The sequence below is a fragment of the Saccopteryx bilineata genome, chromosome 1 (genome assembly GCF_036850765.1).
Source record: "Saccopteryx bilineata isolate mSacBil1 chromosome 1, mSacBil1_pri_phased_curated, whole genome shotgun sequence".
NCBI lineage: Eukaryota > Metazoa > Chordata > Mammalia > Chiroptera > Emballonuridae > Saccopteryx > Saccopteryx bilineata.
Genome location: NC_089490.1, coordinates 118,385,039 through 118,410,790, shown reverse-complemented (window position 1 = coordinate 118,410,790; position 25,752 = coordinate 118,385,039). Strand labels below are relative to the sequence as shown.

At 35.6% G+C, this 25,752-nt stretch overlaps 1 protein-coding gene across 1 annotated transcript in view; it reads left to right on the top strand.

Annotated features, from left to right (window-relative positions):
- The window catches only part of PLCZ1 (phospholipase C zeta 1), a 47,695-nt gene extending 25,677 nt beyond the window's left edge, over positions 1-22,018 (top strand). Inside the window, exons 6-12 of the mRNA XM_066253222.1 lie at positions 2,263-2,505; positions 4,185-4,332; positions 8,155-8,271; positions 9,328-9,500; positions 16,714-16,846; positions 20,991-21,140; positions 21,933-22,018. Of these exons, the coding sequence (XP_066109319.1) occupies positions 2,263-2,505; positions 4,185-4,332; positions 8,155-8,271; positions 9,328-9,500; positions 16,714-16,846; positions 20,991-21,140; positions 21,933-22,018 (1,050 nt within the window). The remainder of the gene's footprint in view (positions 1-2,262; positions 2,506-4,184; positions 4,333-8,154; positions 8,272-9,327; positions 9,501-16,713; positions 16,847-20,990; positions 21,141-21,932) is intronic.
- Positions 22,019-25,752: the final 3,734 nt, after the last annotated feature.

Below are 25,752 nucleotides of genomic sequence, written 5' to 3'. Positions count from 1 at the left end.
TTGTATTGCTTGGGAAATGTTTCTGTGAACATTTAGGTGACTATATTTTGAAAAAGATGATATATAGATATATGTACACCAACTTTTTTTTTACAGTGTGTCATAATGCTATAATTCTAAAATTTCAAAGTTAATTAATATTAAGCCACAGGAATTTGGTATGTTTTATAAGCAAAAGGCTAAGAAAGAAACAAGGATCTATAAAATAGAGTCCAAGCCTAATCAATACCTTAGAACCTGGGTAGCAGCCCCCCCCCCCCCTTTTAAATATGCTTTTTTCAATTTAACTGTGTCTATGGACCTCTTTTCAACTTCAGTTAAGCATACGTAATTATTTGGTCTAAAAACACTACCCCTCCCCGATCATCGAGATGTCAGTTTGCTCTCCAGCTGTCTCTTTATTTTATCATTCCTTGTCTCAACCCAGATTTCCATTTCTGCATCTCCTCACGCACGACCTACCTAATCAGCTTTGCTCCTGCTCCGACTCCGTAATAAATATCTCACTGTTGTAATCAAAGACTTTCCTACTGATAAATTCTAATGGACCTATTTCAGTCTTTATCTGACTTGTTCCTTCGACAACAATCAATACTGGGGGGGCGTCGTTCCTCCCTTAAAACTTTCTCTTCTGTCACACCACATTCCTGAGGCTTTCCTGATTCTTCTCTGGTTCTTCTTTCTTAGTTTCCTCTGCTGGATCCAATTTTTATCTGATGATAGATAAACCTTTTTTTTTCATGATAGTATTTTCTAACAACAAATTATTTAGTTTTGACATGTCATCATTTTGGTGCAGAGCAGTATTTGAATATTCCCCTTTATATTTTTTCTTGTTTAATTTAAATGAGTGAAGAATTTACAGGTGGAGGTGTTTTGACAGTAATAAAAGGAAGTGTATTGGGCTCCTGATAAAACTGAGATGGACAAAATAAATTGCACATATGGAGAAACTTTCACCTCACAGGAATGATCACAGACTAAATTTGTTCAGTTGTGATAGAAAATAAATATTAAATAACTTGTGTAAAGTGCTAGAGATATCAGGAAAGATTTAATCTAAGAATCAGATTCTCATTCATTAAGTTATAATAATTTTTAGTTTTCTAGGGATAGAATCCCTATTCTTATTATTTATATATACATCTATTTTTAACATTTGAATATATAGTTTTCATTAAAGCTTTTGCTTCTATACTTAATACTTTCTAATGAGTAGATGAGGAATTAGAGATAAAGTCATTTTCTCAAGCTGTACTGTCTTCAGTGTACAAAAGAATGCCTGGATGCTTGTTAAAGAGGCATCATTCCAGTCCCACAACTCAGAGTCTCATTCTGTAATTTTAAAGTAGATCCCAGAAATCCATTCCTTTAACAAACTTCCTAGATGATCCTTTTGATACACACAGTTGCAGAGTACACTTTGGTAAACTGCATTAGAGAGTAATTTAAAGGCCCCGGTGAAAAAGAGAAGGCCCAAGATGATGGAGTAATTTGAGTGGGTATCTGAGGATGACAAAGGGAAAGGACAAAGATCCATGAGGAACTTCATAGTCTAGATTTTTGCAGCGTTGTATACAACGTAGCAGACTCTTAATAAGTATATTTGTTATTTAATGAATATTTAAAAAGGGCGGAAATAATGAAGTGACAGATGGGAACCAGAGTCTTTGTATTTAGAATGAGTGGCCCTGATTTTGAATTGTTATGTCCCTAGTTTTGATGGATGGGAAATATTAAGTTGATGATGTTTGTTTGTGATACAATTAAAATGTAAAGAACATTTATACATCTTCAATTTAAATTAGTTTATAATGGATGCCAGATACTACAGTAGATATATTTATATACCAATCTCTTTAAAATACTTTTTATTGTTAGATTAAAGAATAATGACCTGAAGTATTTACTACCAGAAGTTGCAACATTGCAAATATTTTAACATATACAAAATATATATAACCTATATCTTAACATATGCATCATGTATTTCAAGTTTATCAAATACAGCACTTTGTAGAATATAAAAGAACAAAAGCTACAGCAAATCTTAATTATAACAGGCTGATTTTTTGGTGAATTTTGGTCAATACCATAATATCACTGGTGTCAATTAGGGTATTTGTAGAGATATGGAAAAAGATGGAGCTCTATGGACCTTACTACTGTGACCTAGTTGAAAATACAATGAAAGATTTTTTAATGACTGTTGCAAATGCAAACTTACTGGTAAATGTGTAATTGTATTTGTCTTTTCTGTAGGCATTAAAATTCAAAATATTAGTTAAAAACAAGAAAATAGGAACCTTAACAGAAACCCATGCAAGAAAAGGTTCTGATAAGCATGGTCAGGTAGAGGAACTTGAAGAATATGAAGAGATAGATCAAGAAGAGGAAGAAGACAAAGTCAAAGAATCAGTATCAGTGCATGCTTTAAAATACATTCCAGAAAAGGAAACTGAGTCAAGGAGTAGAGTTAAATTACCACATTTCAAGAAAAAAAAGGTGAATTCATGATTTGATAAAAATTTCCAAGTGATTGAAAAGTTACCTTATTTTCTTATTGGTGGAGAATTAAATTTTTTCTTGGAGCCAAAAATCTTTTTCTTCTTGTAGAACCTTTAGTCTATCATTTAAATTATTTTGAAAAAAGTTAGCAGTGGAAAAGAATTTTTAAAAGTTATCCCTTCCTGTTTGTTTTTACATTTTTTTCTATAGTGGCAAATATGTTGTGTGTGTGTGTGTGTAGTGTTTGTGTGTGTGTGTGTGTGAGACAGAGACAGAAAGAGAGACAGAGGGACAGATAAGGGACAGACAGACAAGAAGGAAAGAGATGAGAAGCATTAGTTCTTTGTTGTAGCTCCTTAGTCTTCTTAGCTGCTCATTGATTGCTTTCTCATATGTGCCTTGGTTGGGGAGGGTGTAATCACAGAGCAAATGACCCCTTGCTCAAACCAGTGTCCTTTGTGCTTAAGTCAGTGACCATGAGGTCATGTCTGTGATTCCACACTGAAGTCAGAGACCCCAGGCTCAAGCTGGTCAAGCTGGTGAACCCAGGCACAAGCTGGTGACCTTGGAGTTTTGAACCTGTGTCCTTTGCGTCCCAGTCAGATGCTTTATCCACTGTGCTACTACCTGGTCAGGCTGTTATGTGTTCTTATGTACTATGCATTGTGCAGTGCATAAAAGATACGAACAACTTAATGTCTCTGCCCTCAAGGAGTTCATGTTGTCAGAAACAAGAAAATTACTTTTTATAATATACAGTATTATAAGTATACAAATGAACATGACATAAGGTATATTAGGTTGCAAGTGACACAAAACTAATTTCTCTGGTTTTAGTAAAGTTAATTAATTTTCATCCCAATTAATTAATTGGACTACATAAATAAAAGGTTTAGGGAAAGAAATTCTACTCTCAGGAATGACTTGGTATAGCATTTCAAGCAAAGCCCACAGGAGTTTCTCTCTCCAACTTCAGCCTCACTTTCTCTGTATTGGTGTAAGTCGTGGCAAAGCTGTGTATACTCTCAGGTTAAAATCAGTAGAAAACTTACCTCTCAGCTGACCAAGCGAATTCTTCTTGTACAATAGCTATGACCCACTTATATGCACATCCCTGAACTAATTACTGTTGCTGAGGGAAGGCAAAGCTTTGCTTAGTCAGGCCACATTCATATTATTGATATATAAGCACATAGATTGAGCATGAGCAAGAAATGTTTTCCAAAAACTAAAGTTGGGAAGGTGCTAATAGAAGTGTAGAGGATATAGACTCAGGGTTGTAAAAGGGCCAATGGACACCACACAATAGAAGTTGCCCCAAAATGTTAGAGCATCTTGGAAATACAACTTATGACAAAAATTCCTAAATTTGTACAATTCATGAGAAAAAACTGAGGTCTTTGGAGGGAAAAGGAAATAATGATAAATGCCATCTTCAATACTTGGAATACATTAATTTGGAATTTTCGGTGTGAGTTGTTTCATATTAACATTCAATACTACTGTTACATAAAAAATAATCACATTGACCCCATCCAAATAGTTTTTGAGGAGATAATCTTATAGAAAGACAAAAATCATTGATATGAGAGCATATTTTCTTTGTTGGAGATGAAAAATTTCAAACTATTAGTGCAAAAATGTGAAATCACTGCATTTTACTTTTATCCACAAAGGTAAAATTGGCCATGGCCTTATCTGATCTTGTCATTTATACTAAAGCTGAGAAGTTCAGAAACTTTGACCATTCAAAACAGTATCAACAATTTAATGAAACTAATTCTATTGGAGAGACAACAGCTCGAAGACTTTCCAAGCTGAAAGGTAAATTCTTATGATTCAAACAGATGAAGTGTTTAAATAAGTTATATTCACTGCTAAGGTGCAAAGATGGGTCAATGATACTTATAAAAAAAGTACATTCTTATAAAATTTCAACATATTCAACATAATTTAAAAAAGGTTATATGCCTCGGGTTATATTAAGTTTTATTTCACAGAGCTCAATCGATAATCACCTTCTTTAAATCACAAAATTTTGATTGAGAATTTCTAGTGTGGACACTTTTGTGGGCAGGGCTGTGATGAGTAGTTTATATGGGAGAACAGAGAGTGACAAGGCTGCAGAAGAAGGAAGAGCCTATTTACAAGTAACCTGAACTTCGTCTTGGAATCAAATACAAGCAGGAGAAGACTGAAATCTCAGGAATTACGTGATCCCAAGTGTGTTTCTGAATGATGCTCCTGTCAGCAAGCATAAGGATGAGGATGGATGCCTGTGGGGAAAAGATGAAGGTTTGTGGCAATGATACTGGAGCCAGGATGAACTCTGGACTTAGCAGCATATAAGAGCTGCTGAGTTCAGTAAACTTGGAGGCTGTGTGTCTGAGGAGAAGGACAGGGAGGAGATGGCACCCAGGGCAGACTACTGCGTATTTCTGCAGAGAGTGCACTACCACAGTATACCTGCAGAGGACATCTGTCTCTACATCTTCTTTTACCTATCTTTGGATTCTAAATTTGAGGTGGATTATTCTGTTTGGCCAAGCCAAGATGCAACAAAGCCCAGGAAAGAATTTGGAAAGCAGACTCTACCCTCTTCTTTGACTTACATGGCACGGAATATCCTCACCTTAAAAAGGAAGGGGTCATTAACTCAATAATAAGGTTACTCTTCAAATCCTTCCAAATAATTACAGTCTACCATCTTGTATAAAAACCCCACTGGCATGAAAATCAGCACTTACAATTGACTTGAGAGAAGCTGTCGGCTGGTTAACCTCATTTGGCTGTCCACCAGTACCCAAGGGTTTAGAGGTATACTTTAGCTCATCTCCTTAAATTACCTTTCAGAGAAACCCTAGATATTTTAGAGCCTTTTTATTTTTGTTTTTAAACTTTAGATTGTGACCAAAAATCAGTTCAGCAGGTATGGACCACAGTTAAAATAATGAAATGGAATGGAATAGATTGTTTTGTATGCAGTCAGAATAAAATTTATTTATAAATAAAACAATACTTGGGTTGTGATATAAAATACATTTTACTGTGAAGTCTTGTCAACAGAATATGAATTTGAATGACTTACTCTATTAGTCTTTGTCCCGTCAAACTATTGAATGGGTTCTGTTGTTCATGGCCATGGGAACTTTGGATGCAGCAAAAGTACTAATAATTCTCTCCCTCTCATTATATTAAACACTTGCTTAAATTCTGGCAAGGGACTGTTAATTATAAGTAGAGTTATAAAGTGTAAGATCACCATCTCTTTGGAAAGTGTATAGTGTATTTTTCTTAAATCCAAAGTCAATAGTAAATAATTAATAATGTGGGCAAAGGTGTGCTGCAAAGATATTCATCATTATTAAAAACCATAATAAACATTGTTTATAGTAAGAAAAAATAAGAAACAGAAATTTTTATATATACAAATATGTTTTAGTCATTAAAAATAATGTAAGAGAATATAGTCATCTCTCGCCACATCGCGGTTCACTTTTCGCAGTTTCACTGTATTGCAGATTTTTAAATTGTATATATTTAATTTTGTATTGTGGGTTTTTTGCTATATTGCAGGATTTTGTGGTTTACGTGTTTTTATATATTTATTATTTTTAATTATTTTTGTGGTAAAATAGGCAAAATAAGTGTGCAAAAGGTTAATAAGAATTCATAACAATGTGGGAAAGGTTTATAAGAGTGTGAGGAGGGTTTATAAAGCCTTAAAAATATATAATTAATAAAATAAATATAAGGTTTCTACTTTGTGGATTTTCACCTATCATGGGGGGTTCTGGAACCTAACCCCACGAGGGACTATTGTACTATTGAAGTAAAATGATTTTCATATTATTTTAATAAGTAAAAAAAAGAAGTTTATAAAATGAAATAAACAATATGATTTCATTAAAAATAAATATATACATATAATAAAATAATGGAAAGAGTTATACCAAGAAGTTATCGGTGGTTACTGAGTGAAGAGATTATATGTGGCTTAATTTATTATTTTTTAAATTTCATTTTATCACTTACTTAAAATAAACATTAAATGCATTTGTAATACCATAGGTTGTTTTAATTTCTAAATGTTAATCTCAGAAGTAACAAAACATCACTTTTATGTTAAAAGTTTTTAGTGATTATTCATGTTTATCACTTTGTAGATGGGGAAAATTAAAACCCAGAAAAGTACATGTTTTACCTAAAGATAAACACCTAATTTAAGACTGGACAAGGGATCACAAGACTAGTATACACATGGTGCATTTATACATGAGTATCTTCAAAATACACTTTGTCTCAAGGAATGTATAACTTCTAAAAATGAGAACTGAGGAAGTTAACAGTAATTAACGTTAACTTCAGTAACTAATGTTTTCCTTGATAATATATACTTTGAAAGAGTAGTACTCAGGATGAGCGTGGCAATGATTCTGTTCTAGTTTGACTATCAAATATATGGTGGATCATAGGTATTAATTATTTATCCCCTCATTGGTCACCATATTAGCAGGAATGGTTGTGAGAACAGAAATTGCCTAGTGAAAGAATAAAAACCTTAGAGAGACAAAATTTGTGTGCAGAAGTTTGAAGGAGTGTTCAATGGTAAAGGGTATAAATTAGTTTTGCATCTTAAGTGATTTAAATAGAATTATAAAGGTGAAGGGATTAAGAAGTACAAATTGGTTGTTATGCATTAGTCATGAGGATATAAAGTACAACATCAAGAATATAGCCAATAAAATTCTAATACCTATGTATGGTGTCAGAAGTGTATGATATTTATTGGTATGATCACTTCATAAATTATACAAAGTCTAATCACTGGGGTATATACTGGAAACTAATGTAATATTGTATGTCAAGTAATTGAAAATTATAAAATGATTTAAAAAAATAAAAAATAAAGTGTCAAAAATAAAAGTAGAAACATAAAGAATATATAAGAATATATAGAAACTATATATATATCTCAAATAGACTCCATGTGTGTACACTACAAGTATAAACCTTATCTCAGTAAGAAAAACATTGGAAATAGGTAATCAGAAGTATTGAGATGTAGCCAGTTCTCTTTCAATGGAAGGATGCAAACAAAGATTGAATGTGTTTAGGGGGCATATGTGGTTGTTAGGGTTGGCAGCTGAATTGTATAACTTTAATTTCAACCCAGAGAACCCATTAAATATTTGGTTGATTAATTTCTATGGCATCATATAGCTTTATATGACTTATATAATTCTGTCCTAGTGTGGAAACCAAAGAAAAGGCAAAATGTGAAATCATACTACTTTTATTTTTTAAAAATGGATGCATTTTATTTTGGAATTTTTTATATATTTATGTCAAAATAAAATTAATTTAGATGTAAAAAACCCCAAATATATTATCTAATCACTTTTCTTAACTGAATGATTAGTGTGCATAAAATTTTGTAATAAATTATCTTCTCAATAACAGTGAATAACACTGCCAGACACAAAAGCATGAATTTATTTTGATTTATATGAATTGCAAATATTTTTGCCAAGACAGTATACATACAAATTGTTGAAACTACTGTATAATTATATAATATATATAGACAAAGAAGTTTATATAATTTGTTTAAAAATTTTCAGTGTGTTAATAATTTATTTTTAGCCCGTGAGTTTATTCTTCACACCAAGAAGTTTATTACCAGAATATATCCCAAAGCAACAAGAACAGGCTCTTCTAATTTTAATCCTCAAGAATTTTGGAATGTAGGTTGTCAAATGGGTATGTTATATATAAGATATTGAATTTTTGTAAAGATAAGATAAAGTAAATTTTATAAATTAATGAAAGATTCTTGAAAAGAGCTTATTATGAAGTTTTTTTTTGGCTCTGAGTGTTTTGTAGTCAACAATAATGATAACTTATTGGTTTCAAGAGTTGAAATCATTCCTAAACGTGTTAGAGGGGGTAAATCTAGGTGAAAGTTGGGGGCATGGAGTACATTTATGAAAAGTTAGCATGGGAAGTGTAAAAAGGGAAAAAGGAACTCAAAATGGATTTAAGCAGGAGTGAAGGTCAAGTCCTTTGCTTGAAAGATTTGCTGAGGGCCTTTTCAAACTAAGTCACCTCTGCCTTTTGTTCTTTACACCAATTTCTGCATTCAGAGTTGAAAAGTGAATGAGATTACATGGCTTTATTTGTCCTTACTAAACTCTCCCTGTGCCAAACTGATCAGCTTATAGCACTGGCACTAACCAGTCAGAAAGTGCCAGGTGTTTAGCATCCTGCTACTGGATTGTGCCAAAGCCTGTGGTTTTGCAGAGAGGGGGAGAGCAGGGTCAGGATGGTGGGGGGGGGGGGTGTTGGAGGGTGGAGAGTGGTATTGCATGTAATAGCTATTTACCAACTTATATGGAAGTATTTCTATATTTTAACAATATTATTGCTCTGCCTTTTTCTCACTTTTTCCTCAAGTGATAACTCTTTGGACCTGATAGTTTATGATATAGTTGGTGTCTTCCCTTCCTGCATTTAATGTACTGATTTTCTTTATTCTCATATCTACTGGATGCTATCTGACATGTACAATGTTATTCTATAATCCACACTGTATGTCATTTTGATTTTTTGACTCAAAACTGTAAAATAATTTATAGATTAAACTTTAAAACTCACCTTCATAATGTAGACATGGCAGGAGGAAATATTATTTGACTAATGAGGTTTGCTCTTAAAATGTTTGAAGATATAAAACCTGTGGTTTCATTAAGTCTATTAACATGTTTTTTTAGCTTTTCCCTCCATTTCCTGACAATGTCACAATACTTTTCCTTACAGTGGCCTTAAATTTTCAGACCCCTGGTCTGCCTATGGACATTCAAAATGGGAAATTTTTGGATAATGGTGGTTCTGGATATATTTTGAAGCCACAGTTCCTACGAGGCAATAAATCAGAGTTTCATCCATATGAAGCACTAGAAGGCAGCAATCCACTTACACTTATGATAAGGGTAAGATTAATAACTTTTCATTTTTGGTTATTATATGTTAGAGAGTACACATTAATATTTTGAGTTTCATTGATTTCCTGCAATGCTTTTTAAGTTTCTGTTAATCTTTTTTTAGGCATTATAGGTGGCTGTTATTTTAGCATCCTTCTGTTTTCAAAAAAATATCTTTCAATTGATGTTTTGCCTGATTATCAGCCTGTGACTAGAAATATCAAGGCTAAAACTGTTTCCTCTCTAAAGATTATTTATGGTATTTCATTGTCTATAGACATTTAATATTGTGATAGAGAAGTCTGAGTTAAGCACACTCATTACGTTGGGGACATGCTGCCTTTTTTTCCTCCTCTATAACTTCAAGAAATTTGACCAGGAAATTCTAAGAGCTACTTGCTTTTCATTAGCCTCAGAATTAGACCTTTATCCTTCAAGACTTTCCCCCGTTATGTCTCTGAATATTCCTGATTACTTAGAGACTAAACATATTCATATGCTTTCCTTGAATGTCTTCTCTTCATGTTACTAATTTGTGTCAAATTGATCACTTTCTTGTTCCCTCTGCATTTGATTATCCTCTGAATTTGATTTTATTTTTTATTGCTTCGAATGTAGATGTGAATTTCTCACCTGCATTATTAGTTTTCCCTATATTATTTTACTTCATATTGCTTGCTTTTTATTTCTACCCTTCTCCTGACTATCTTCTTATTCCATCTTTGATCTTTTGTTTTATTACATCCTGTGTAATCTCATAGAAAGCAAAAATAATTGTCTAAAATGCATAGTTTTCTATAGTCTTTTCAAAAACTTTTTTATTCTTCCATAAGTGCTGTGTTTGTTTTCTTTTTTTCTTTTAATTTCACCATATCTTGAAAATCCTCAACTTTCTTTCTCCTCTTAATTATGAGCAATTCTATTTTAGATTGTATTTGTACCTGTTGTTTGCAAAAAAAATGAATGAGTGTGGTCTCCTTGGTTCCTCTCTCTGTTTAACTAGTTGCTCCTAGAACCATATGAACCATCTATTCTGGAATTGTGGTACTTATATTGCTGTCCCTGGTCAAATTTATTGTGTTTCATGTTATGACTGCAGCACCCTGCTGGCAGAGGAGAAAGCTCTCCCGCCACTGTTACCTGGATGTCGGGGGTGGAACGGGTGGGGGACTGCGGGGGTGGGGGTTGAGGAGTAAGAGTGGGAAGGAAACATAAGAATCTCTAGATAGCACTTCTCCGCAACTCTTTCCATCTTAGCTGCTTCCTCTACTGACATAAAGTTACAGGAGTTAGGGGACTGCTTTCATCCAATTTAGGCCCAAGCCATTTTGTCCCAACTAAGAATGGGAGAGAGTTTAAGAGCTGTTTTCTAGAGATTAATGCGGGAAGACAATAAAGCAAAGATGAATGGAATGAGAATGATTCTGGCCACTGCAGGAAGTAGTGCCAATGAACTATGTAGCTGACTATTCTTCTGGTAGTTAGGGGTTTTGTGACTGTAAAATAGGAGTATCTAATGGATAGGTAGAAATTGCCTACAGCACTGAGTACATCCCCAAATGGATTAAGTGATACTCTTACTAGAATGTGGCAAGGTATTGTCCATTAAACTTTCTTTACAATGTTATTATAAGTTTAGTATTCCTTTTTTTAATTTTAATTCAAAAATTATAAAGATTAATGTTGGGCAAATAAGTTTGTAAAATGTGATTTTTATGCTCACTTTGTTAAAAATGGTGCTGCACACGTGAATAACACTGCCCAGGTGAAACTGCTAATTACCTTCCTGCTTGGGAAGGGCCATTGTTATGTTAATGTGTGCTGGAGAAGGCTGTTTTTGTGGTGCCAGATAGTTTTTTAGAAGAAGAAGGATGAGGAGGAAGGAGGAAGTCATGTTTTTGCAGAGTTTGTGCAGAGAGAAGGAGATGGGGAACTAGAGGGAACTGAGGCTGGTGGGGGGCCTTTGATTCTTGGAAAACTTGGAGAAGATTCTTCTGGTTGTGGAACTAGAAAATGTGTGAATGGCTTTTGAAGCCCTGTGTGTTTGTGTTTACTTGCTGGCCCGGTCTGAGGCTAGAATAAAGAATGGCCCACCAGTTTTTCGCTCTGCAGTTTTTTTTACCATCTGACCAAAATTAACGGGAACCTGCATGTGGAATGGCCATGATGGTGGTGGCCACTGGCCTTACAATTAATAACTTTTTCTTTTCCTTGTTTTGGTTATTGTCTAAACTAAGTAGTATATATTACTATTTCGAGTTTCACTGAATTCTTTAAATACCTTTTAAATTTCTGTTAATCTTTTTAGGTAGTATAGATGGGTGCTATTTCTGCATCCTTCCATATCTGTGAAGTCTTGCTGTTGCCTTTTTGTGTCTTGCCCTGACTGGATGGCTCTGTGGTAGAGCATCAACCCAGCATGTGGAAGTCCTGAGTTTGATTCCCAGTCAGGGGACACAGGAGAAGTGACCATCTGCTTCTCTACCCATTCCCCTTCTTTCTCTCTCTCTTCTCCTCCCGCAGCCATGGCTTAATTAATTTGAGGACGTTAGCCATGGGTGCTGAGGATGGCTCCATCATGCCTCCACCTCAGGCACTAAAAATAGCTCAGTTGTGAACATGGCCCCAGATGGGCAAAGCATCAGCCCCAGAAAGGAGTTGCCAAATGGATCCTGGTTGGGGTGAATGTGGGAATCTGTCTCTCTATCTCCCCTACTCTCATTTTTCAAAAAAGCAATTAGTCTATTGTTCTCTTTATTTTAGTGAAAAGAAGAAATGAATCAGCCACCCTTTAAGATTCCTTACTGCACACAAATCTTGCTGGTTGTCTGGGGCTTTCTGTATTCTTTTTCCCCTACGTCCAAAACAATTCTTTCCCATTTTCATTTGCAGGTTCCTCTTCCTCTATCTACACTAAAATATTTTTATGTTGCCTAAGGCTTTTTCTTAATTCTCATCTCAAACTAAATATTTTACTTGTGTCATGGTTTCAACCACCAATAATGCTCAAGTTTTTAGTCCCACTTTGGGAATAAAAAAGTATAGCCTGACCAGGCAGTGGTGCAGTGAATAGAGCATCGGACTGGTATGCAGAGGACCCAGGTTCGAGACCCCAAGGTTGCCAGCTTGAGTGCGGGCTCATCTGGTTTTAACAAAAGCTCACCAGCTTGGACCCAAGGTCACTGGCTCGAGCAAGGGGTTACTCGGTCTGCTGAAGGCCCACAGTCAAGGCACATATGAGAAAGCAATCAATGAACAACTAAGGTCTCGCAACGAAAAACTAATGATTGATGCTTCTCATCTCTCTCCGTTCCTGTCTGTCTGTCCCTGTCTATCCCTCTCTCTGACTCTCTCTCTGTCCCTGTAAAAACAAAAAACAAACAAACAAAAAAGTATATTTTTAGTAGCCTACTTAGCATTCCTACCTAATCACTGTTCTGTCAAACTTAAAGTATTAAGGCTTGAACATTCCTTCTAGTCAAATATACTTTTATTTTATTTAAATGTCATGAGTTAACTTGAATTAATTGATTCAGTTAACTCAGGTTAAAAATTGGGAGACATTCTTCTCTTTCACATCTTCTTCACTTTCCATGTCCAATCCATCCCTAAAGTCTATGCAACTTATTCTTAAATGTCTTCCTTATTTATTTTCTTGGTCTGAAATCATTTGCTGCTATCCTATTTTAGGAATTTGTTACCTGTCATCACATCTTTTCTTTTCGCTTCTAAGGAGTGTTCAGGTAACCTGCCTTAGTCCTCCTGCCATCTGTACAAGTTGGAAGTTGGCCAGACAGATTTTGCTACAATGTTAACATTTTTGTGCCTACTTAACATTATATGTGTCTCTTGATTGCTTTCTTAGTCAGGTCTTGGCTTACTTCTCTGGCCCATCTCTCACCACTTCCAGCCTTTCACCTTATTCTGTAATGATAAGGAAGCTTTCTTTGTCCATGATGATACCTCCACGTATTGCTATTTTCTTTCACTGGAGTATTCTTACATCTTTCACCTGCCTATTGTGTTCTGACTCATTTTTTAAAACTTGAGTCTCTCTTTTTTTTTTTTTTTTTTTTTTTTTTTTGTATTTTTCTGAAGCTGGAAACGGGGAGGCAGTCAGACAGACTCCCACATGCGCCCTACTGGGATCCACCCGGCACGCCCACCAGGGGGAGATGCTCTGTCCATCCTGGGCATCGCTCTGTTGCAACCAGAGCCATTCTAGAGCCTGAGGCAGAGGCCATGGAGCCATCCTCAGTGCCCGGGCCAACTTTGCTCCAATGGAGCCTTGGATGCGGGAGGGGAAGAGGGAGACAGAGAGGAAGGAGACGGGGAGGGGTGGAGAAGCAGATGGGCACTTGTCCCGTGTGCCCTGGCCAGGAATCGAACCCAGGATTCCTGCACGCCAGGCCGACGCTCTGCCACTGAGCCAACCAGCCAGGGCCTGAGTCACTTCTTTTATGGAAGTTTATTCCTACACTTACTTGTGCTTCATTTTCATTTTTCAGTTTCCTCCTGGTTTTTCATAACACCTTATCTCTGCATATATTAGATATTTATTACACTATATTATAATTGTTAATTTACCTGTAGTACTTGTCATTCTCCCTCACTTGACTGAGGATCTTTTAAGGATAATGACTGTCTTTTGTTCAATTCTTATCCACAGTGTCTGACAAAAAATGTATGTTCAATACAAGTAGGTTAATTGAATGGGCTGTTTCTTTTTCATGTTGAGAATAATAAAGAGAACATACACACTCTTTTATTGAGAAAGCAGAGATGGAAGATAGCTAGTATACACAGATGTTTACAAATGCCATCTGTTTGTATTATAAGGGGTGTCATGTAAGGGTGTAAGTGACATGGTGTGATACAGACAGGGTTAATAATTTTTCCAGAAAGCTGTTGCCCTAGCCATGTGGATCTTCCCTTCTGCTTTGATCATCCTAGGGAGCAATGTGACTGATTACATTATGACTTGCACAAATTGTGGAGGGCATGACATGGGAATCAAGAGCTTTTTTTTTTAAGCTTTTTTATGGCCTTGATGATGTCATTCAACATATTTTGTTTATTTTTTGCCATCAGCAAACTAAGAGTTTTGAACTAGGCAAGTTCATTTCAAGCTTATATAAACTGTGAAGCCTTTTTTTTTTTTTTTAAAGAAGTTCCAGATCTCATAAATAAGCCCAAAAAATAAAAGCAGAGCTACTCTGGTTGACCACTGAAGGTTTTTTATTTGACATCTCACCTTTGTAGTTGTCCCTTGAAGGGATTTGTGAGTCAGATATATAAATTATTTGAACAATATTCTAAATTCCTTTTCATTTTTCATATTCAGTTATTATTTATTTAGTTAGACAATTCTCTAACTAGATAACATGTGGTATACCAATAGAGAACCTTTTCCGTATTGGCAAGGTCCTATTATCTGCAGAACTTATATTCAACTGGTAGGTTCTGGTATTGGTGTACTAGTTGTTTATAATTACCATAGTGTTTATGCTGATTAATCGATGCCTATTCCATACTGGTTGTTAAATATTTGTGGTCACCCTGGTTTTTAAGCTAATGCCTTAATTTATAGCTGTAGAAAAGAAAAAATTACTTTTCTTCTTTCTTTTCCTTTTCAAGCTTAATTATTTGTTTCTTTTTTATTATAATATTCAAAAATTAAAATTATGCCTCATTTTTTACATTAGTACATTTTATAAATAAAGTATACTTCAAATATTGATTTTTGTTCAAGCTTTGTTTCCTAAAATAAAATAAATCTTTGCTCCCACAATTAGCTTGACTAATAAGAGGCTAAGTAAAACAATAACTAGTTACTTTGTTAAGCATTTTTTCTGATACCCAGTCCCTACTATACACATGAAATAATGGATTTGTCAGATACAGGTTATCTATGATAATATAGACAACAACAGATAATGTGAACTTTGTGATAAATTATCTAAATATATAAATTATACTATCATAAAATGCTATCTAGGAAATTGAAGTTGTATTTATATTGCTTCTAATTTTTTCTGTATATATACAATATGAACATAAAAATAGTTCATGTTACTAGAGTAACTCATCTTGATTACAGTAAAAGATGATCATAACAATGCTTTTAGGCACTGCTTTTTAACAATGATAACAAATAATTTAAAAATAAAAAACAGCCCTGGCTGGTTTGCTCAGTAGTAGAGCATTGGCCAGGCATGTGGAAGTCCCAGATTCGATTCCTGGCCAGGACACACAGGAGAAGTGCCATCTGCTTCTCCACCTTTCCCTTTCTCCTTTCTTTCTCTATCTCTCTCTTCCCCTCCCTCTGCCAGGCTCCATTGAAGTAAAGTTGGTTCGGGTGCTGAAGATGTCTCCCTGCCTCTGCCTCAGGTGCTAGAATGGCTCCCATTGCAATAGAGCAACACTCAAGATGGGAAGAGCATCACTTCCTAGTGGGCTTGCTGGGTGGATTCTAATCGGGTGCATGCAGGAGTCTATCTTTCTGCCTCCCTGCTTATCACTTCAGAAAAATACAAAAATAAATAAATAAATAAAAAACACATGTTGAAACATAAACCTTGGACAATGTGGATCCTATTATAATCACAAATTAATAACTTGACCAGGTGGTGGTGCAGTGAATAGAGCATCAACCTGAGATGCTAAGGACCTAGGTTTGAAACTCTGAGATTGCCAGCTAGAGCATGGGATCATAGACATGACCCCGTGGTTGCTGGCTTGAGCCCAGAGTTCACTGGTTTGAAGCCCAAGGTTACCAACTTGAGCCCAAGGTCACTGGGTTGAGCAAGGGATCGCTGGGTCAGCTGGAGCCTCCGCCCCCCCTCACCCCCCCACCCCTCACCCCTGTCAAGGCACATATGAGAAAGCAATCACTAAACAACTAAGGTGCTGCAACAAAAAATTGATGCTTCTTATCTTTCTCCCTTGCTGTCTGTCTGTTCCTGTCTGTCCCTCTTTCTCTCTCTAAAACAAAAAACAAAACAAAACAAAAACCCAATGGAATAATTTAGACATGTTCCAGATATTCATTTACGGATAAAGTGTTAACTTTTAAATTTTGCTTTATTTTATACTTTCACATTATTAAAGGGAAACTGACTTAGAATCTGTCAAGTGTTTACAATTCACTTTTATTTTGAAATTAAATGTTGACGCAGTTTGAGATTCTGTTAAACTCTTGTATTTAAATATTTTTGCACAGCTTATCAGTGGTATGCAGTTGCCTCCCAGTAGTTATTCATCATCTAACAAAGCTAACGCATTAGTGAGTATAGAAATTTTTGGTGTTCCAAATGATGAAGGTAAACGGCAGACTTGTGTAATTCAAAAAAATGGTGAGCTCCTAATATATCTTATTGAATTTCTCTTAGATTCTTTGTTGGAAAGTTAAAAAATAAAAAATTGATAGAGTTTTGATACACGTTTAGTACTCATAAGGCAAAAGTTTTGCATTATGTTCAAGATGATGAAAGTGTTATATGAAGCAAAAATAATTTGATAATAATTTAATGTGTTATTTAGATATATTTTCAGATTACAGATACAAAAGTTTATCTGACCTGAAAAATTACTACTTTTTCCACTTTTATCCCAATATAACTGAAATAAGAGAGACTTTTTAAAAAAAATAAGTGAGACTGGGGAAGACATAGACACAGACTCCCTCATGCATCTGACTGGGATTCACCTGGCTAGCCCCTTACTGGGCTATGCTCTGTCCATCTAGGGCCCTTCTCTATTTTTTGGCAACTGAACTATTTTTAGTGCCTTAGGCAGAGGCATCAAGGAGCAATTCTCAGTGCCTGGGGTGTCAACTCCATTGAACCAATTGATTCATGGCTGAGGGAGGAGAAGAGAGAGAAAGAGAGAAAGAAAGAGAAGGGGGGTGGGGAGAGGTGGAGAAGCAGATGGTCACTTCTCCTGTTTGCTCTGACCAGGAATCAAACCTGGGACATTCACACACCGGGCTGATGCTCTACCACTGAGCCAACCAGCCAGGGCCATGAGAGACATTTTGATAGCTGAAAAATCTATTTAGTGTCTAGCTTCTTTGTAAAATAAATAAAATATGATTATTCTGATACATCATGTTATGTATTTTTACTTCACTGTTTGAATTATTTTAGATAAAATTCTGTAACTCTGACTTGATCAGGTGGTGTTGCATTGCATAGAGTGTCGACCTGGGACGCTGAAGACCCAGGTTCAAAACCCGGAAGTCGCCGGCTTGAGCACTGGGCTCATCTGGCTTGAGCGTGGGATCATAGACATGACCCCATGATCATTGGCTTGAGTCTAAAATTCATTGGGTTGAAGCCCGAGGTGTCTGGCTTGAGCAAGTGGTCACTGGTTCTGCTGGAGCCCCCAGTCAAAGCATGTATGAGAAGCAATCAGTGAACAACTAAAGTGTGCAAATATGAATTGATGCTTCTCATCTTTCTCCCTTTCTGTGTACCTCTGCCTCTGTCTCTCTCTCTCTTGCTAAAAAGAAAAAGAAAAAAGGTTATGTGGTTCTGATTTAGACTGAGGATGCCATAGAAACCTACTTTAGCATGATCTCTAGTGAAAAAGGCATGGAAAAAAAAGATTTGGGAACTTCTGCTACCTTGTCCTATGTTATCAATGGGAAAAGATATTGATTATGACTTATTGCTTAATTGGTATCTTTTACAGTTGAAGGCACATTACAATGACAGTTTCTGCTAATGGTGACTGCTAATAGTAGGAAGCTTTTACTTACGTGTCTTTTGTTCTTATTACTTGACTCTTCATTGCAAAATATACTAAACATTTATCTATTCATTGCACCTTACAATACTATGATATTCTTTGGATTTTATGAAGATATTCCTGCAGAAGTTCAATTTGGTTCTTCAGATATTACTGAGGCCATTATGTCAAAAGTCTGGTGCTAATGTCAAGAAACTTAAAACTTTGCTTTATTAAGTATACTGTTATATATGTCCCAACTAACTCTATTATAAGTAGTTTACAGTTAGTGTGGGAATTGAGATACAAGTAAAGCTATTATGGTAAAGAATTATTAGTGCTTTAAAGAAAATACAAATAATTGTAGTGGAAGGGGCAAATTTGGAGATAATTCTTAGAGAATGGTAAAAATTTTTTTACAGAGCTTGAGGATAAGAATATGGAAAGCAAAGGAAATAATAATCAGTATTAAAACACGGAGAAGACAAAGTTTAACATGTTGAGGAAAAGTAATGAAATTTGTGATAAGTGGAATACAGGTTACTTAAGAAAGATTAGTGTGAGATAAAAGAAAATATTTTTATTGGGGATGGTCATGGAAAATCATGCAAGCCATGAAAAGGTGTTAGGAACTTTCTTTTCTAGAGAGAATGAATAAGATTACAATTTTTTTTTTTTTTATAAATAAATTTTTATTTTAATGGGGTGACATCAATAAATCAGGGTACATACATTCAAAGAAAACATTTCCAGGTTATCTTGTCATTTAGTTATGTTGCATACCCATCACCCAAAGAGAGATCGTCCTCTGCCACCCTCCATCCAGTTCTCTCTGTACCCCTCCCCCTCCAAATTTTAAGAAGAGATGTAACACTAACAGAGTTGAGCTTCGGGAAGATTGTTTCTGCAAATTAGATAGGAAGAAGTGTATGAGAAGAAAATGAGAAATACAAAATAGAGTCAAGATATGATCTCACAGTTAGAGGATATAGAAGTCAGGTCATAAAGAAGGAGGGTGACATCAGAAAATGAATGGAGGATGTATGTGAGGGAGACTAACAGAAGTCAAAGTTTAGATTGCTGGACAAGAGGGATTCTTAGAAAGCTTAGCTACTAAGGCAATGACAACGTAATGAAAGACTTGAGAGTCTGGGAAGAAAAAGATTATGTTTGGTTAAGTAATTATTTTGAGTCATGCTGGGGAAAACTATATTCATAATTATCAAATTTGGTATTCCATTTTACTTTTTTTGACAACTAAAAAGACTTGCTTATATAGTATATATGTTGTGTGAGTATGTGTGAGAGAAAGAGAGAGTGTGTTTATAGTGAAGTGGGGATGGAAGAAGTAGAATAAATCACTTTACAGAGCTTGAGGATAAGAATATGGAAAGCAAAGGAAATAATAATCAGTATTAAAACACGGAGAAGACAAAGTTTAACATGTTGAGGAAAAGTAATGAAATTCGTGATAAGTGGAATACAGGTTACTTAAGAAAGATTAGTGTGAGATAAAAGAAAATATTTTTATAAGAAATTTGTGCATTTTGCAGTGTCTACAAAAAATGAACTCTTAAACCTGCTCCTTTATAGTATTATTTCTCTTCTTAGGACAAGGTAATACAATCATTATCTCAGCATGAGTCAATTTTGTTCAATATTTTTTATGGACATGAACTGCACCTTGGATTACTGTTTAGTAAATGTGCACTTGTGACTACAGATGCACCACTGAGAACATAAAGTATAATTTTTCAGTGCTTCTGAAGATGTAACTCAAAGAGCAAAAGCTACTGCCATCATTGACATAACATTGCCTTTGTCCATAAAAAACAAAACATGTTATTTTTCTCCAAACCTCTGAATATTTATTAAGTTGCATTATATTTGTGAATTTATTTATTTCATTAAATTATGCTTAAATATTGGATGATTTAGGTCACATTGAGACAATTTAGATTTCTTGTTTGACAAGAGATTGGTATTTGGGATGATCTATTTTGTTAGAGACCTAAATTACTCATCAACTTTGGACGTTAAGAATGAGAACTTAGTCAAATGAAAGATCAAGAGATGGCTCAGAGTACTTCCAGAGGTCCAAACTTTTTACACAGGGGGCCAGTTCACTGTCCCTTAGACCGTTGGAGGGCCGCCACATACAGTGCTCCTCTCACTGACCACCAATGAAAGAGGTGCCCCTTCCGGGAGTGCAGCGGGGGGCCGGATAAATGGCCTAGTCCAACAACTATCCATGGAGTTCTGCGTGTAATAGGACCTGGCATAGAAAAATGATGTTACTTCTTTATGTCTCAACCTCTTTGTTAATGCAGTGCTTAACCACAGCAGTTATATTATGTAATGATTAAACAGTTCTGTTCTGAAATCAGACTCCATTTATCTGCATTCTTATTCTTACCTGCCATTCATGGCTACGCATATGAATCCCTTAGGAAGTTATATAACATCTTTCTGCCTCAAGTTTTTTCATCTATGAATGTGGATAGTAATAACCCTGATGCAATTGTTATGAGGATCAAATGAGATTATCTAATCAAAGTTTTTAGAATACTGCCCAGCAATAGTAAATACCCAATAATTATTGTTATTGTTATTGTCTCGGTGGGTGAGTTAAAAATTGAAGTGCTTTGAAACACAAGCTATTGTTATTAAAGTGTTGAAAATAAATATTTTAGAGGACAGAAGTTATGAATTTTTCCCTAGAAACTGTGTCTACGATTCTTTGATTCTGTTTATTTCTTATTGTTTCAGCTTTTAATCCAAGATGGAATGAAACATTCACATTTGTTATTCAGGTGCCCGAACTGGCATTGATACGTTTTGTTGTAGAAAATCAAAATGTAATAGCAGAAAATGAATTTCTTGGGCAATATACTTTACCTGTGTTATGCATGAACAAAGGTAATATTCCTAAAAGTAAGATGATTGTGCTGACAGTAAATTATAACTTGAGTTTACCAAAAGACTGACTTTGATATAACAAATAGCTTATCCATGACAGCCAGATGTAATATATACATGTGTTTATATACTCACACATGTTTTCTCTTGGTGGAATTACAGAAATATGTTCTCATAAGGAATGTGGAATTGGGGTACGGGATCTCCAGGAAGACTAATTGGACAAATTAAGCATATACGAGCATTTCTTTACATAGATCATAGCTTTTTTGTTTCAGTTAGGAATAGTCATGACTACCATAAAGAAGGAAGGATGGGAATCAAATCGAAGGAAGAAGCAGTGACTCATTTTTCTCATCCGAGGAGAAGAGACTGGGAGCCCAAGATGATCCTTTCTTGACTTTTTCAAGGCTTCCTGTATGTTTCAGTCACCTTGTGGGTTGATTTACATTTCCTCCCAATTACCTCGTCTCAATATGATAACTTTTCTAACAGCATCTGAGATGTACCTAGGAAACAGAGTCTGAAGCGGAAGTGTGATGGCTAATTTTGGGGACACTGTACTTTGAAGGAGGAGAAGTGTGAGCTGTGTCCTCAGTGTTACTCAGTGGGAAGCCAAAATAGTAACTTAAAATGTTTTACTTTTTTGGAGAATTAATATACAAGAAGAATATAACTATACAGTTTTTCTGGTATGTTTAGTAAAGATATGTTCATTATCAGTAGGGCTATTGGAGCCATTGCCAGGTAATTTCTTTTTATTGCTCTAATTAAATTTGATTCTTTTTGCAGGTTACCGTCACGTTCCTCTGTTTTCCAAAACTGGTGAAAGTCTTGATCCTGCTTCACTGTTTATTTATGTTTGGTATGCCAGATAGCAACTTACAGTACGTGACATATTGTTAACTATACATCACAATAAAATGGCCAAAATAAATGTCCATATATTTTATTTCCTTTCTAAACGCAGAGCAAAATAGTCATTTACAAAATTTGAAATAGTGAGCACATTCACTTATAAATATGTAACATAGTTTGGCTCAGTGGTAGAGTTTCGGCCTGGCGTGCAGAAGTCCCAGGTTCGATTTCTGGCCAGGGCACACAGGAGAAGTGTCCATCTGCTTCTCCACCCCTCCCCCTCTCCTTCCTCTCTGTCTCTCTCTTCCCCTCCCGCAGCTGAGGCTCCATTGGAGCAAAGATGGCCCGGGCGCTGGGGATGGCTCCTTGGCCTCTGCCCCAGGCGCTAGAGTGGCTCTGGTCGCAACAGAGTGACGCCCCCTGGTGGGTGTGCCGGGTGGATCCCGGTCGGTCGCATGCGAGAGTCTGTCTGACTGTTTCTCCCCGTTTCCAGCTTCGGAAAAATACCAAAAACAAAAACAAAAACAAACAAACAAACAAAAATGCAACATAGAGCAGTGGGAAAAGCAAATAGAGGCTCCTGACTCAGTGTGGCATTCTTGTCAGCCACTTCTCCTGCCTCTGCCTCTGCTGCTCAGGCTGCTCTTGCAACTGGCTTGTAACATTTTTAATTAGTAGAGTTTACAACTTTTAAAACTACATCTGATTGCATGTTTTGGCATATATTTGGCAGTATAAAAGAAATATGAAAGCTAAGAGTGCCTTAACTTCTAGACGTCCACTACTACATATTGTGCTGGGAAGGAATTAAATTTCCAGGTATTTTGTGTCCTTTTAGAACAATTAGCCCCTACATTTGTAGGCTAGTTCATTCTTGCCCCCATTAAAGTAGTTTATAATAATAAAAGGAAACAACTTGTAACTTTAGTAACAGATTAGTGTAGACATTCATTCAACAGTTCATTTTGCACACATACCATTCTTTTGGGGATACAGCAGTAAATTTTAAAACTTTGTTCTCCTGGAGGAAGGACACATTTCAGTGGGGGAAGGACACTATTTTATTTTATTTATTTTTTAAGTTGAATTTATTGGGATGACATTGGTTTGCAAAACTCTACTGATTTCAAGTGTGTAACTCCATCTAACACAATCTGCACACTGCATTGTGGACCCTCTGCTCCAAGCAATGTCTCTTTCAGTCCCCATTCCCCTCCCCCCTTTGCCCACCTCCAGCTGCCCCCAGCCCCCTTTCCCTCCGTCTATTGCCACCCTGTTGTCTATGTCTATGTTTTATGTATACATGTTTTTGGCTAATCTCTTCACCTTCTTTCTAGTTTTTAAATGCTCTGCACTGGATTTGGTACCCTGTAATTATACAGTTTTATCTATATTCAGACCCCATATTAATATAAGAGTTCTAATATGTTTATTTACATGACAGGATCTCTGAGTGAGTTTCCAATAACCCAGAATGTATACTGAAGTTACTTTGAAGATTGGTTCTTGAGCACAGATAAGGCTCCTTCCTGTGTTGTTTCATATGCTGAATTTATCACCGTCAGCAGGACTTCGCTTTACCACATGTCGTATGTAGAAGGATATGGATCCTTATTAACTGTTCTTCAAAAGACCGAGCTTATTACCACTTGTTTTATCACATTGTTGCATGGTAGTGAGGTGAAAGCACTCAGCACAATTTTTGGCAAATTATGGCACCTTAAAAGGTATTTGCTGATTTTAAATATAAATTTATAACAAATTTAAAATAGACTATTTGAGATGTAATGCCAGAAAAATACAAAAATCAGCCATCCGTCATGTTTCATTATTACTATAGTTTACTTTGGAATTAAATCTTCAAAGTAAAAATGTCATTTAGAATTCAAATATGCAGACCATAAGTAGTAAGAAATGTCCCAGTGTTACTCAGTGCATAATTATCCAGAGCCCCTCTAATGGCCTTTCCATGTCTAAGATCAAGGCACACTCTTCCCATTAGAAAAGCATAGCCAGTTCTCAGAGAAGTGCTTCCATTTTGCCAGATTATGGAAAGACTTTATTTACATTTATTTAGTTATTTGTTGTTCAGCCTAATGGCAAGTAGGACGTTCACCCCATTGACCCAAGGGTTTAATTTTCTCCAACCCCCTAAAGACTTTTGAACATATAGAATTATATGAGATGTAAAGATTTTGATCAAATGAGTTTTGTAGGAGAGTTTATTAATTCTGCAACACGATAAACTTTTTATTTATAACAAGATTCGAAATGAGAAAAAAATGATATATTTTTTCTCACTTTTTCTTCAGATATCAATAAAATTCAGCTCACTAACTTTGAAGACCAAATCTTTCATCTTTGAATATTCCACTCTACATAAAAAAAAACACTTTTGAACAGAAACAGATTATTTTATTTCCTGTCTAATAATCTGTGATGTCTGTAAATATCTCTGGTTCTCTTTCTGTATGCATTATTATTATCATTATTTTTAGTCAAATATTTTCAGTAAAGTATTTTTAGTGAAACAGGGTTTGTTTATTTATTTTGCATTCTTTTGATAAATAACTTTTTAAAATTTTTTATTAATTTTAATTTATTGTGTTTACATGAATTCAAGTGTCCCAATGAATATAACTCCCACACCCCCACCCTGATTCCCTTTTTATACCCCTTTTGTCCCCTACCCATAACTCCCTCCTCCCTTCCCTCTAGGATTTGCTGTCCTGTTAACTATATCTCTGTGTTATGTATATATAATTTCACTAATCCCTTTACCTTCTCTGATCCCATCCCCTCAACCTCTTCCCTCTGACTTCTGTCCCTCTGGTCCCTGTGACCCCGCTTCTGCCTCTATTCTGTTACTCAGTTCACTTTGTTCATTAGATTCCACATATAAGTGAGATCATATGATATTTTTCTTTCTTTGCCTGGCTTATTTCACTTATAGCATAATAATCTCCAGGTCCATTCATGCTGTCACAAAAGGTGAGATTTCCCTTTTTTCATGGCTGCATAGTATTCCATTGTGTATATGTACCACACTTTTTTAATCTACTCATCTACTGACAGACACTTGGGCTGTTTCCAGATCTTGGCTATTGTAAACAATGCTGCAATAAACATGGGCGTATATATCTTCTTTCGAACCAGTGATCTGGTACTCTCAGGATATATTTCTAAAAGTGGAATAGCTGGGTCAAAAGGCAGTTTCATTTTTAATTTTTTGAGGAATCCTCATACAGTTCTCCACATTGGCTGCACAAGTCCACATTCCCACCAGCAGTGCAGGAGAGTTCCCTTTTTTTCACATCCATGCCAGCACTTATTGTGTGTTAATGAGCACCATTCTGACTGGTGTGAGGTGATATCTCATTGTGGTTTTAATTTGCATTTCTCTGATGATTAGTGACGTTGAACATTTTTTCATATGCCTATAGACAATCTGTATGTCCTCTTTGGAGAAGTGTTTATTCAGCTTTTTAGCCCATTTTTAAATTGGATTGTTTACCTTCTGGGTGTTGAGTTTTAGAAGTTCTTTATAAATTTTGGTTATTAACCCCTTATCAGACATATTGGTGAATATGTTCTCTCATTGTGTGAGTTGTCTTTTTATTTTGTTCACGGTGTCTTTTGCTGTGCAAAAGCTTTTAGTTGGATTAATCCCATTTGTTTATTTTGTCATTTATTTCACTTGCCCATGGAGAGAAATTAGCAAAAATATTGCTACAAGAGATATTGGAGAGTTTAC